Source organism: Octopus bimaculoides, chromosome 2 (genome assembly GCF_046866305.1).
Source record: "Octopus bimaculoides isolate indiv1 chromosome 2, ASM4686630v1, whole genome shotgun sequence".
Classification (NCBI taxonomy): Eukaryota; Metazoa; Mollusca; class Cephalopoda; order Octopoda; family Octopodidae; genus Octopus; species Octopus bimaculoides.
Window position 1 is genome coordinate 168,953,166 of NC_142929.1, and position 14,579 is coordinate 168,967,744.

A 14,579-nucleotide genomic window follows, 5' to 3' on the forward strand; every position below is an offset into this window, starting at 1 on the left:
GATAATTGTAAAAACGATTATTAACGTAAGTGCATTGAAAGCAGTAGTTCCAACTTCATATTAAATTAAGATTTCAGCTTTCCCAGGAAGGTAACTATTGCTCTCTAATGCTTGTCTGGATAAAAGAATATATCTTGATTTCTTATTAATTTGTCAAAATACCAAGGATTAAGGAAAATGTGACATTATGATTTATAGGATATAGACCATTTGATGTTTGTGGTTTACTTTTGCTCGGTAGCAAAATTAAAAGAAGTAAGTCTTCAAACAAAGGCAGTTGTCACAATCATCATCATCGTCGTCGTTTAACGTCCGCCTTCGATGTTGGCATGGGTTGGACGGTTTGACAGGAGCTGACCAAGCGGAAGCCTGCACCGTGTTTCTGTGTCAGTTTTGGCATGGTTTTTACGGCTGGATGCCCTTCCCAACACCAACCACTTCGTAGAGTGAGTTGAATGTTTTTAATGTAGCACTCACACAGGCAAGGCCAGTTTTGGCATGGCTTATACAGCAGGATGCCCTTCCAAATGCCAACCAGTTTACAGTGTGGAGTGGGTGCTTTTTAAGTGGTACCTGCACTGGCGGGGTCATCAAGTAACTTTGCCAGACAAAGAGACTTTGAGAGAGAAGGAGGCATTGGAGGAGATAATCTTATCCGGATGATGAAAGATTAGAGTGTAACAGAGAGGCAGAAATAGATGCCTTGCTGTAGAGGAGGTCCATGGTTACCCAGCCAGAGAGAGGAAGAGAAAGAGAGCGAGAGTTAACAAAATGAGAACCAAAACAGTTACCTAGAGAGAGAGTGGGAGTTAACAAGAGATGTGCTGCTGTAAAAGAGATACAGGGTTACCTGGACAGAGGTAAGGGCAAGGGAAGGAGGAAGAGAGAGAGAGAGATCAAAGATGAGGACAGAAATAGGTTTGTTGCTGTAGAGGATATACATGATTACTCGGCCAGAGGGGAGAGCAGGGGAAAGAGAGAAAGAATAGGAGACAGCAAGAGCAGGAAAGGGATGGCGGCAAGTGACAGGGTATACTTGCAAGGTACAGGGATCAGAGTATAAATGGGATGGTAGAGTAAGGAAGAGAGAGATGAATGGTGGCAGGGTATCACCAAGGAGTTGCAAGTTGGGAGTGGGAAGATGCAGTGACTGGCAAGAATGTGGGTATATAGTGGGAGAGGGGAAGCAATGATACAGTGAGCAGGGTAGTGAAGACTGGGTTGGGGAGTATGAGATAAACATAGTGTATGAAGTGGAAATGTAAGGAAGAGAAGAGAAACAGTTTGTGAAGAGGGCAGATATAGTTGGGTTTGTTGGAGTAGGGTGTGTGAAAGTTTTATTGTTATACGTGGGTGGGACACAACACTTCTATAACTCAGGTTCACTGACATACATTAGGAGTGAGAAAATTAATGTTGATGCATATAGAAAAATGTGTCCAAATGTAAAAAAAGTATGCAAATATATGCATGCGCTTATACCAAAACGAAATAAAAGATGAGAAAACTTATGCAGTCATATAATCACGCGGAGATATATGGGTAGACATGCACACGTGTGTGTGTATATATATATATATCATTATCGTTTAACGTCCGCTTTCCATGCTAGCATTGGTTGGACGATTTGACTGAAGACTGGCAAGCCAGAAGGCTGCACAAGGCTCCAATCTGATCTGGCAGAGTTTTTACAGCTGGATGCCCTTCCTGACGCCAACCACTCTGAGAGTGTAGTGGGTGCTTTTACATGCTACCGGCATGAGGGCCAGTCACACGGTACTGGTAACAGCCATGCTCAAATGGTGTTTTTTACATGCCACCTGCAAGGGAGCCAGTCCAGCGGCACTGGCAACGACCTCGCTCGAATATATATATGTGCCTCCCTGCAAAAAGGAATTGATACACACAACTACACACACAGAGCAGAGATGGAGAATATGTGTGTGTGTGTATGTATATATATATATATATATATATATATATAACCACTCTATACTCATCTAACATTGTGTTCTGGACCATATGTATATTGAGTTTATTGGTCTCGCTATACTTAAGTGAAATATGTATGTATGTACGTACATACGTATGTATGCATGCATGTATGGATGGATATGAGCCAGCCACCATGATTGAGCCCCTAACTCCAAAAGTTTTTTTTATTCTCTCTCTGTTTATTTCCTTGTGTTTCTTTCTGTTGAAAAGCGGAGGCTCGAAATGTAAAAGACCTTCTCACCTTCCCAAGCGTTAAACTAATACACCTGTTTGTTGTTTATACACCTGTCTTTGTCTTTTGTTTTTCTGCAAATTTCAACTATATATATATATATATATATATATATATATATATATATATATATATCAGTAAAATTGTAGTTGTGGTCAGTACCAGTGACATATAAAAGATAACCATAAAAGGTACCATGCTAGTGACACATATACGGCACCCACTACACACTATGGAGTGGTTGGCATGAGGAAGGGCATCCAGCCATAGAAAACAAACTAAAACAGACTGGAGCCTGTTGCAGCTCTCCTACATACCAGTTTCAGTCAAACCATCTAACCCATGCCAGCATGGAAAATGTATCAGCATGACTGATACTTTATTTTATTGCCCCTCAGCCCCAAAAGATTAAAAGGATTGACCTCAGTAGAATTTGAATTCAAAATGTAAAGAATCAAAACAAATGCCACAAAGCATTTTGTCCGATGCTCTGAGTCTACCAAAACAATAATAGCCTCAAACCAAAGCCTGCCATCATCAAAAGGAAAAATACATTAGATAACATAATCTTGGATAGTCTGAAAAATTAGATTGAGTAGTCATGGTTGGAATGCTTTGATATTATTAAGATCATAGTAGACCTGTGGCTAAACAACAACTTTAATGCTAGAACAGAAAAACTGGAATAGTCATGTAAAGAAAAAAGAAATAGAGTTCAAGCATCTAAATGAGTGAACCTGTATGTAATGCAGTTTGTACCAAATGTTCAGAAAATCAAAATTATTGCAAGCTGAATCAATAAAATATTAGACAAACAGCCAAGAGATCAGTGGCTGGTATATCTCTCAATAATGCAATCTAATGACTCACAATTACATCTCATCTTAGCAACAAATACGTAAGACCTCTACCAGTCAAGGTTGAACAAACATTTGCACTTGTGTGCAAACTGAGCAAGATTCTTAGAGGAAGATTAGCAGTTGCCCATGCATGCAAGTCTTTTCTCTCAACACCACCAATGTTTATTCAAAGGAGAGGCTACTAACTTTAACTGCTTGCAACAGAATAGACTCTTCTAAAAGTACCCAATATGTCAGGTGTTGGATTAGGTAAAGTACTTTAATATATTACTGGTACATATTTGTTTAGTCTAAAAGACTACGAGGCAATGAGGGGATATCGCTGTTTGTTAAGCCTGCTAAAAATAGATGCCAAATCTACCTCAGATTGCACCAATGTCTTGAAAATAGAGGAACATATGTGATAATGTAAAGGAAAGGACTGGATGGTCCTGTCTCTGCTAGAGCTGGTCCAGTTTCATTGCAGTTGCCACAGTCAGAATACACAAAGCTGAAACTGATGCCACAAGACATCTTACTGAACCATTTAACACTTCTCCCAATCCACCATTCTGGATTGGTGCTTTGATAATGAAAGGATGAATGCCAAAGTTGACCTCAGCGAGATTTGGACTCAGAGAACAGAACCAGAGCAAAGACCATGAAACATTCTAACCAACACTTGAATGACTTTGCCAATTCACTATCCTGATAAGAAACATAATTTTTGAATGAAATCGTTTTCAACCATTTTCCTTTGTTGCTTAGCTTGTTTCAACAAAGAATTAAGTCAAACAAGAATTCCAGACTGGCCGAGTCATCATTATCGTTAATAGTCTGATTTAGCTTACATTAATTAAATTCAGTTCTACAGCTTCTTTATGAGGAATGTGTAGGCAAAAATAGGCAAAAGTAGGCAAAAACAGACATTCTGAAAGTGGATCAGGAGATTGAGAAAAAAATATATTGTACATAGTAATGAGCTGTACATCTCCAACTATGGTGATGTTAAAAATATATAAAGTTAGAAATATAGAACTGGTCAATTGATAAGGCCTCACAAGAATAGTCAAAGATGAACAAGAAACAGAGAAAATTTCTAGACGAAGCACCTGATAAACTTTGCATTGTGGGTACTATATTACAATATCTAATAGATTACAGCAACTTAATTTATCAGATCAACTCTCAGGAGTCGGAGAGCTTCACAGAAGCTATGATGAAAGCCAAGCAGAAGATTACTGTTTGTCAGCTAAACCCATCCAACCCTTGCAAGTATGGAAAAGTGCAGTGTTTTTCATAGAATGGAGAAGCTGAGAGGATTGGAAAGACTAAATTTTTAAATTTGCCCAACGCCTAAACAAAGTAAGAAAAATTATGTGGATGCAAATATCAACATTGTTTTTTGTGTGAGTTATGATTAACAATGAAGGAGGGGTGAATTCCATTAATGGTTTTGGTGGGAGGCTCTAGTATTTATCCATTTGATAACCACGAAGAAAGTGAACTTTAATATGATAATGAGGAGAAAGAGGGTAGTAATAAAATTATGCAAATGTTATGATAAAACAGTTGCTAGCCTGATCACATGTAACCAACTATGTAAATGTAAAGATTGGTTAATACATTGGAAAATATGCTCTGCAAGTCAATGAAACGGTACTAGCACAAGACAAAACTACTGAGCAATTAAGATCAATCTTTTTCTCCAAAGAGTCTTTCGGATAGTAAAGAAATGTGTGGGCAACACCCTCTATTGTAAAACGACAACGCGGAAGTTGATATTCTGACGGAGAGAAATAACAAGTATATTGTTAAGTATAAAATAAAACAAAAGAACAGTTTGTTAAGGCAAGCACGGAAGTAAAACAACTGACATAGTAAACAAAGGAAAATAATAATAATAAAAGAGATTATGTCTTTTCGGCGGTTCTGTAGTTGGTGACTGACTAAAACGCGACTTCCGGTTTCCATTGATGGCAGACGTCACAGCAATGTGAGACTATAACCATACACAAGACATATGTGTGTATGTGTGTAAAAATATATATGTATATATATACAATTATACACACATATATACACACAACAGAATTGCAGCTTCTTTCCTACGAACAAACATGAGTAACATAAAAATTGAAAAACTCTTCAATTTTCAAAGGTAATGTTCAGGTTTTTTTACTGAAACTGAATTTGTTTTTCTGTTTTGTCCTTTTCTTATTTCATAATTTTTTATTATTTTTCACTCAAAACACATAGTGGCATTTTGTTTGTTGAAGACCTTCCGCTTGACGTATTTATATATCAAATGCGATCACCATTATTATTGTTACTATTTTAGCATTATTAATATTCTTTCTCTCATGAATATTTTTTGGTTCATCCTATTCCATTACGAACTGCCTTTGGCAACAAGCAAACGAAACCTGTTTGCAAATTCTGGAAGATTCTTTAACGAAGTTGAAGTTCGCCAATCCATAATTCTAATTAGATAGTCAACACTAATGCGCTGAATTAAATATATTTCAAACGTTCCACCCCTCTTGTTTCTTGGTTCAAATCTCGTCTGGGTCAACTGCTACCTTTGCTTTATCCTGAGGGTCTTAAACGAAGTAACTGTCAATTGTTTTGTTGTTATTGCTTAACCCCAGGTCGGCTCTAATTGAGCAGACATGATCGAATGCATTCAAACCTAGAAACCGTCTCACATTTTGTATATATCTTTCTCTGCAAAAGTTGCTTGTGTGCCTTAGTAAAAAAATTAATACATATGTTTAATAACATAATTCAAAATGATAACTTCGTTCATAGACACCGAACAGCAATTTTGAAGGACATGTTTTAGCAGATTGAGAATTCAGTGATGATCATCTCTTTCTTCAATGTGTTAATGTTGCTAATGAAGTGAAGGGACTTCAACAGAGACTCGACCCTGGACATCGTTTCAGTTCGATGAGCACTCGTTCTTTCTTTAATAATAATATATATAACCTGGTAATACATAAAACGCCACGCGTCTCTTCCTTTCACTGTGTGCAGCACAAAAAGTATCAGAAAGACAGGTATTGGAATTGATTCTATTTATTTATTCAAATAATAGAGAATCTTACGATATTCTGCTATTACCCGTTATTTCTGTTAACCACCCAGTAATAAAAAGGTTGGAAGGAATCGTCGTCGCTGTCACGGCATTATATGCCATTGTTTTTCTGCGTGTAAACAGAAGACAGCATGTGAGGTGAAGTCTTAGTAAAAATAAATAAATAAATAAAATAAACAGCCGGTAAAACCTCACATATGTGATATAGTGAGTTCAAAAGACTTCAGTCGAATGAGCTTATCTAAACGATAAGTAGACAAAAACTCCCTCTATGGATGCTAAGATTTAAAAACAAACAAAAAAGATAACAAGTGAAATCAGTTGCACAATTTAACACCACCACCTTGCTTTTGAATGCCTTTAGTGGAGTCCAATCTGTTAGAAGCATTTAGGCTAGGTCTCTGACTTTTGGGGATATATTCTTCCCTCTCTCTCCCAACTTGTTCTGGCAGTCCTCAAAAAGAGTCATAAGCACTGCTCTTCATCCTGAATAAGCAATAAAAAATGCAGATTGGAGTGAATTTTGTTTAAAAAGTCAACTGGTGAAAGTATTTGATATGTTCCAGTCTTATTAGATTTCCTCAGTGAAACATATCCAGCTCAGTTGTCAAAATTAAGAGAAACCAGTATGTATATATTAAAAAGACAGAACAGTGATTATGTATATCAACAATATGGTTGAGGGAAACTACCTGAGGAGAATGTTCTGTATACTAAATATATATGCTGTATGATCTCACACATGTAATCTAGTGAATTAAAAACAACTTTGATTAACTGAGATTATCCAAGAATTGTAAGATTTTTGCTTAGCATTCATGTGGTTTGGGATTTGTATAGGTGCAGGCCTGGCTGTGTGGTTTAGAAGTTAATTTTGCAGTCACAAGTTTTCTAGTTTGTTCTCTCACTGCTTGATGCCATGGGCAAATGAGTTTCACTTACTGCCTTGGGCTGAACAATGCTTTGTGAGTGAAATTAGTTGAGAGAAGCTGTTCAGAAGCCTCTTGTTGCACATATGTTTGTATGTGTGTTTTCTCCATTTGTATTTTGACATAGTTTGCACACTGTAAAACAGGCTGTTGCTATTTATACCAGCAGCAAAAACAGGTCTAGTTATTGAGTGATCCATTTAAAAAAAAAAAAAAAAAAAAAAATATTAATTATTTTGAAACAAGTAAGCATTGAACCATAGAAAAGTCTTGTCTAACCCATGCTACCATGCAAAAAGTAAACATTGAAACGAATATAATATGATCAAAACTGAAATGCACTCGACATCTAAGATCATCCCATTGTTGGAAAGAGAAAGATGGTGAGGGGATAGTGATAGAAGACTGGTGCAACAAAGTATGGAAAGACTGTGATAAATGATTATAGATAGGGATTGAGGTGGGCACTGAATGTCAGTTTAGAGGATAGAGAATGTAAGAAATAGGAGTGGGTTAGGGGGAGAGGAGGCACTGATAAAGGAGAGTAGTAGGGATACAATGTGAAGTGTAAGGGGGATAAATGGTATCATTTACAGTATTTGAGTGAGTAGTACCATAGTTAGAAAATTGTTGGAGGAATGTGTGTTAGAAGAGTTGTGGGGGGAGAGCTTGACAGTACCTCATTTTTTTTTTATGAGATAAATGGATTTTTTCAAGCACAGCATATCACCATTCTTTCTTAGTGCTCTATCAGCTCTTCCTTGAGGTTCAAAATTTTGAGGATTAGCTTCACTATTTTATCCCATGCCTTCTTCAGACTCCCTCTTCCACAAATTCCATCCACATTTAGCAGTACGCAATTGATACAGCTGTCCTCATCCGTATGCATCATAATACCATACCAGCACAGTCTTCTCTCTTGCATACAGCATCTAATGTCTTTTAACAAATTTGTAAATTGTGGTACATGCACACTAGCATTGCACATTCTGTGGAGCATGCTAGCTTTTCTTTTTAGTCTTTTCATGTCCTTTGCATTCACAGCCAAAGTTACACAACCATGTAGCACTGTTGTTTTTACATAAGCATCATACAATCTGCCTTTCATTCTGAGAGATAGATCTTTTGTTACCGACAGAGGTAATTGCTCTCTGAACTTTCTCCAACCAGTTCTTATTCTAGCAGCTATACTTCAGCACTTCCTCTTGGTTTTAGGATATCAATTCTGTTCTGGTGGGAAGCAATGCACCACATATCTCAGTCCTCTATCATCTCCTTCGTAAGGCTAAGCATTTTGAGATTGAATTTCAATATTACTTCATCCCATTTCTTTCTGGGTTTCCCTCTTCAACAACTAACTTCCACTTTAAGTGCTCGACACTTTTTATGCAACTGTCCTCATCCATCTGCATCATTTGACCAAACCAGTGCAGTCTTCTCTCTTGCACACTGCATATAATTCCTCTTATGCCCAACTTTTCTCTAAATACACAAATGCACTGTTGCATATGTGTGTGTGTGAACTTATATATATTGGGTCATCCCATAAGTAATGTGGTTTTTTATATACTTCTTTTATTTTTCAAAATTAGGATGAACAAAGTTCTTTTTTAATCTAAAATATACTCTCCTTCATTTTCTACAATGCTCTTCCAGCTATCTGGTAGACTTGCAAAGCCCATCTTCCAAAATTCACTTGTCCGTGATGAAAAATACTTCTCCAGTACTGTTCTGATCTTGTCTACAGAATTTATATTTTTTCTATCCAAATGATTCTGAAGACTGCAGAATAATTGATAATCAGATGGGGCAATGTCCAGCAAATATGGTGGGTGGGGCATCGTTTCCCATTCAAACTGCTCCAGCCTTTGGAATGTCACCCTTGCTGAATGAATGTGGCCGAGCATTATCCTGATGAAAGAACACCTTTCATCTTCCTTCTAGCGCTGACTTTTCCGATGGCATGCAGCTGTTGATGAATAGTTGAATGACCAAATCCAAGCTTCTCTGCTAGTTCCTCAACAGTTACAATGGGATTTTGTTCCACCATGGTTTGCAGAATGTCCTTGTCGAGCTCCACAGATTTTCCAGGATAAGACTCATCTTCTAGGCTGTAGTTTCCAGCTCAGAATTTCTGGAACCACCATTGACACTGACTTGCACTTATTGTCTGATCTCCATATACTGCTTTAATATTCCTCAGACTTTGTTGCGTTGTTGCCTTTATTGAACTCATAAAGCAAAATATGTCCCTTTGTCAATTCCATTATAGCTTTGAAAAAATAACTGTTCAAATCAAACTGCACTAAGAATACAACCAGGGTAAAATTACTACCTGCTTTTACAGCAAGTTGATGCAGGTAGTTTATCCTGTCCCACTCCGACTTTTCATGCAATTGAAAAAAACCGCATTTTTTATAGGATGACCCTATATAAATATATATATATATGTACCTGAACAAAATTTTTTGCTGATAAAGATCTAATAAACCAAAATATGTCTGCTGCTATCACCAGTTGGCTTTAAAGCCCAGATCCACTTAAATCTGCACTGTTTATATTATCCAAAAAAATATTATTGCTGATAAAGATCTAATAAACCAAAATATGTCTGCTGCTATCACCAGTTGGCTTTAAAGCCCAGATCCACTTAAATCTGCACTGTTTATATTATCCCAAAAAATATTAATCATGTGATCTTATTGGAATTATCTCCGTAAGCATTATTAGGAGGAGTTCTTCATCTACTAATTACTTGGATAATCTTTTGTTGATCAAAGCTTTTCAACTCATAACATGTGTCTATCTGTTGTATGTTCCTTTGAGGCATTTTATCTTGGTCACATTATTGATATATAGCAGCTGGTTTGTTTCCCATCACATACATGTGTTACCGTAACATATTGTAACACAGATGAGATGCTCAAAGCTAGAATATTCTTGATCATAGACCTGCATGATCAAGGTTGTCCTGGAGTTAAACAACAAGGAATTCCATTTCAACTTTTAATTATTTATATATTTATGACATTAGCATGGATGTGTGGTTAAGAAGTTTATTTTGCAACCATGTTGTTTCAGGTTCAGTCCCACTGCTTGCTTGGCACCTCAAGCATTTTCTGCTACAGTTTCAGGCTGACCAAAACTTTGTTAGTGAATTTAGTCGATATCATCATCATCATTATCTTTTAATGTCTGTCTTTCATATTAGCATGGTTTGATAGGGTCTGATAGGTCAGATGTTTATACCATACGCCAGTAACTGGAATAAAATTCCTCAAAGGAAGACCACTTTACAGAATGTACTGGGTTCTTTTTATGTGGCACCAGCACTAGTGAACACACCATGTAGCTTGCAAGACTAAGATCCCAATTACTAATTGGCACTACAGTAGAGAAGGAGGCAGCCTTGTGATTAGCGCCAAGAGGTTAATTCTTTAGCATCCAGATTTCTTTGTCAAATGTATTGCTTGTTTATTCACATTGTTTTGAATTAATTGTGCATTATCCTGTGGCCTTGAGATTTCGATGGTGTGTTTGTATATTTCTGGAATGACTTTGTAGGATAGGTATGAGAGGATGGATCTGGTCAGTTTTAATGTAAAGCAGGTAGAATATTTGGGTCTGATAGAGCTGGATCAAATACTAAGGGGTTAAAGTATGAAAGAAGGAGTTGGAATAGGTTTCTTACTGTAGAGGAGATATGTGGCTACTTGCTTTATACAAGAGTGAGTGGGAATCAGATTGTAGTTGGAAAGAGAGATAAAGATGGGGATGAAGTGTTATGGTGAGCCCTCAAGGTTTGTGTGTGTTGGCACTCCGTTGCTTACAACGTCGAGGGTTCCAGTTGATCCGATCAACGGAACAGCCTACTTGTGAAATTAACGTGCAAGTGGCTGAGCACTCCACAGACACATGTACCCTTAGCGTAGTTCTTGGGGATATTCAGCATGACACAGTGTGACAAGGCTGACTCTTTGAATTACAGGCACAACAGAAACAGGAAGTAAGAGTTAGAGAAAGTTGTGGTGAAAGAGTACAGCAGGGTTCACCACCATCCCCTGCCGGAGCCTCATGGAGCTTTAGGTGTTTTCGCTCAATAAACACTCACAACGCCCGGTCTGGGAATCGAAACCGCGAGTCCGCTGCCCTAACCACTGGGCCATTGCACCTCCACCCTCAAGGTTTAAGAAGGTGAATAAAGTAAGTGGGAATAGAACAGGAAGGATGGGAGGGATAGAGATGGGTTAGGTTGGAGGTGCAAATATAATGACCGACGAACAATGATTGATGTATCATTGATGATAAGATGTGTTGCAGGAAAGACACTGGAGTGTAGGTGATACCTGTAGAGGTTGAAGGGTGAACATAGTGAATGATGGATAATGATGGAGGTATAATCAATGCTTTAGAGGGAAGGTAGGGAAGAGTAGATGATGACTTGCAGTTCAGAAAGGGGTAAAGAGTGCCAGAAGGTTAAGAGACAGGGAGACGATGTGTGGGTAGGTAGGTTGCAAGAATGCAAGTAGAGAAATAGACATAGTACATGGGGAGAGTGAAAGATGTTTGGTAGTTAGGGTAACTCAACAAGAAGTGGTTCAGTGAAGAGGGAGAGATAATTTGATAGCACAGTATGTTGATCAATGTGAAATGTGTGTGGATTGAGACAATATTGAGCCTGAAGGATGGATGCCAAGTAATGTGGTTCTGGGCAATGAGAAAGATAACTAGTATCATAGAAAAGATAATGATAAAATATGTAGTTTTGTTCTCATTTAATTACAGCTGCAAAATACTGCTGTTAGACAAGTGATGGTGGGATCAGTGATAGAGAAATGAGGTGATTGGAAAGGCTTGATGTACAAATTAGATGAGGGAGCCACTTGTGTACATACATACTGTACTTCCAGAACCTCAGTTTCACTAAGAGGGTAGAACTTTTCAAGTATCACATATCACAAATCATTGCAGATCTAGTTAGTTTCATTTGCAAAATGAACCCCCTTTAATTTTGCTCAGATTGCTTTCAATTTTGGTGTATCGATGCAACTCTGAATTTTGATAACGATCAACCAATAACTTTATTTCGTAAATTAAAGAATCTGATGTTATTTGGAATTAAAGTTGGGAAATTTGGGTAATTTTAGCCAATCAATAGACAGCGTGGCATTAGTAGTTTGTTACCATGACAACTACATGCTGTCTTGTGTTTCACTTCACCCCTGTCTGTGCTGCTTGTTGTTCTGTGTTGATTTGGGGAACAGAGAAACTGTGGGTGATACAGATAATTTGACATTATTTTTGAATTCTGCATGCAAAAACATAAGACACAGGTATTCTTTTCCTTGGGACAAATTCTTTGTTGACCAGTGTTATTCTTATCGTAGTTTACAAATCCAAGCATGAAAACGTTGCTCAGCTTTGGAGTTTTGGAGACAGATGCCCCCTTTTCACACACACACACACACACACACACACATGCACTTATATATTAATGATGTACACAAATACATGACAGGTATACATAATACTGAAATACACATAAAGTAAACACATGCAGACAAATATATTAATGTAGCAAATTTTTTAAAAACATACAATCAATGATAAAAGAAACAGTAAGATGATACATGTTGATTTTATTAGGTATTTCTGTTTATATAGAAACTTACAATGAACAGATCATTTCTCAGATGCTAAACTATAAATTTCACAGTGTACAACGTTAAAGTTGACACTGCTCTGCTAAATGCAGAAAATTTCTGTCTCACTATTGGCTAAAAATACACAGTTTTTCCGATTTTTAAACCTCTGTAATTTTTTTCTCCACAACATCATACCTTCATAGCAATAAGACTGGAAAACTACATTATTATAGCCAATTTTCAGATTTTTTACTTCCTTTTAAAAAAATGCATATTTTGAGAATCAGTTTAACTAGATCCATCATTGCTCTCCTTTGTCATCTCTATGAGATTCAGAGTCCAGAAATCAGTTTTCACAAATTTATCCCATATTTTCCTGAGTTTCTATCTTTCGTAAGCTCCATTCATGTTCAGCAATCAGTACTTCTTTATAAAGCTGTCCTCATCCATAAGTATCCCATCAGTCTTCTCTCTTGCACACTACATCTTATACCCAATTTCTCTTTCACTTTTGTACTAACAGAGCATGCAAGCTTCATGATTTTTTTCTAGTCTTCACGAGTTATTTGCTTTCACAGTCCACATCTCACTACAATGTAGCCTTGTTGATCCTACACAAGCATCATACAATCTGCTATTCGTTCAGATAAAAACTATTTTTTTTATCAGCAAAGTAAAAGCTCTCTGAACCTTCTTCAGCCTGTTCTTATTCTATCAACTATACTGTCAGAGCAACCTCTATTGCTGATTAGGTCATCTATGTAACAGAAGCTCCCTTCTACCTGTAGGGATATTCCTGGGCATTTGAAGAAATCTATTTCTTGTGCTCCCTTATCTGCTACCTGTGTTAACCTGCCTGTTATACCACTACATGTCTTATGTGTCCACTGTTTGTATTATGTATCCATATGAAATTTCTGCTTACTTCTACATACTGAACAAATATATTCCCTTGATAGAAGCAGAGTATTTACTTCCTACTTACTAAAACTTTGCTCTTTGCAAAGTTTCTTATTATTATTCAGTAGTCTTATTTTTATCATGTGCTTTCACTGCACTACCAAGTACAGCTCTTTGGGCCTTGGTTATGTGTTGTGGTTTGTTGTCGTGCTCTTGTTTTCACTGTATTGAAAGTGTTGTATGTTATATACATTTGTAAGTCCTGGGGTTTTGGTTATGTATTTGTCTGAATGTTTTTCAATCATACTTAATGCACCTATTATTATAGGGGTTGTTTCTGTTTTTAGGCTCCACATTCAAGATACCTCTATTTCTAGATCTTTGTATTGATACATTGATTAGAAGGCATTTTTTTTCCTTGGTGATCTGTGACAACTATATCCAGTCTATTAGCCTTGATTTCTCAGTCTGTGTGTATTGGCGTATCCCAGAGTATGGGTGCTTTGTCATTTTCTGAGACCTTTTCTGGAGTGTGCCTCTACATCTTTGATCTGTTGTCACAGCTTCCAGTGTATATAGGTCTCAACTCTTTAATGTCTGTGAATATATTCTTTTTTAGCCAGGACTGGGCAGCCAGAGACAATATGATTTATTGTTTCTTCCCCATCATCATCATTATTATCGTCGTTTAACATCCACTTTCCATGCTGGTATAGGTTGGATGGTTTGACTGAGGGCTGACAAGCCAGAAGGCTGCACCAGGCTCCAATCTGATCTGGCAAAGTTTCTACAGCTGGATGTCCTTCCTAACGCCAACCCCTCCGAGTGTGTAGTGGGTGCCTTTTTATGTGCCACTGGCACAAGGGCCAGTCAGGCAGTACTGGCATCGACCACACTTGAATGGTGCTTTTTATGTGCCACCGGCATGGAACTAGTCAA

At 37.4% G+C, this 14,579-nt stretch overlaps 1 protein-coding gene across 1 annotated transcript in view; it reads left to right on the forward strand.

Moving 5' to 3' along the window:
• Positions 1-5,041: 5,041 nt before the first annotated feature.
• LOC106872977 (lipid droplet-regulating VLDL assembly factor AUP1) overlaps positions 5,042-14,579 on the forward strand; it is a 46,453-nt gene continuing 36,915 nt past the window's right edge. Inside the window, exon 1 of the mRNA XM_014920164.3 lies at positions 5,042-5,227. Coding sequence (XP_014775650.1) covers positions 5,187-5,227 — 41 coding nt within the window. The 5' untranslated portion in view covers positions 5,042-5,186. The remainder of the gene's footprint in view (positions 5,228-14,579) is intronic.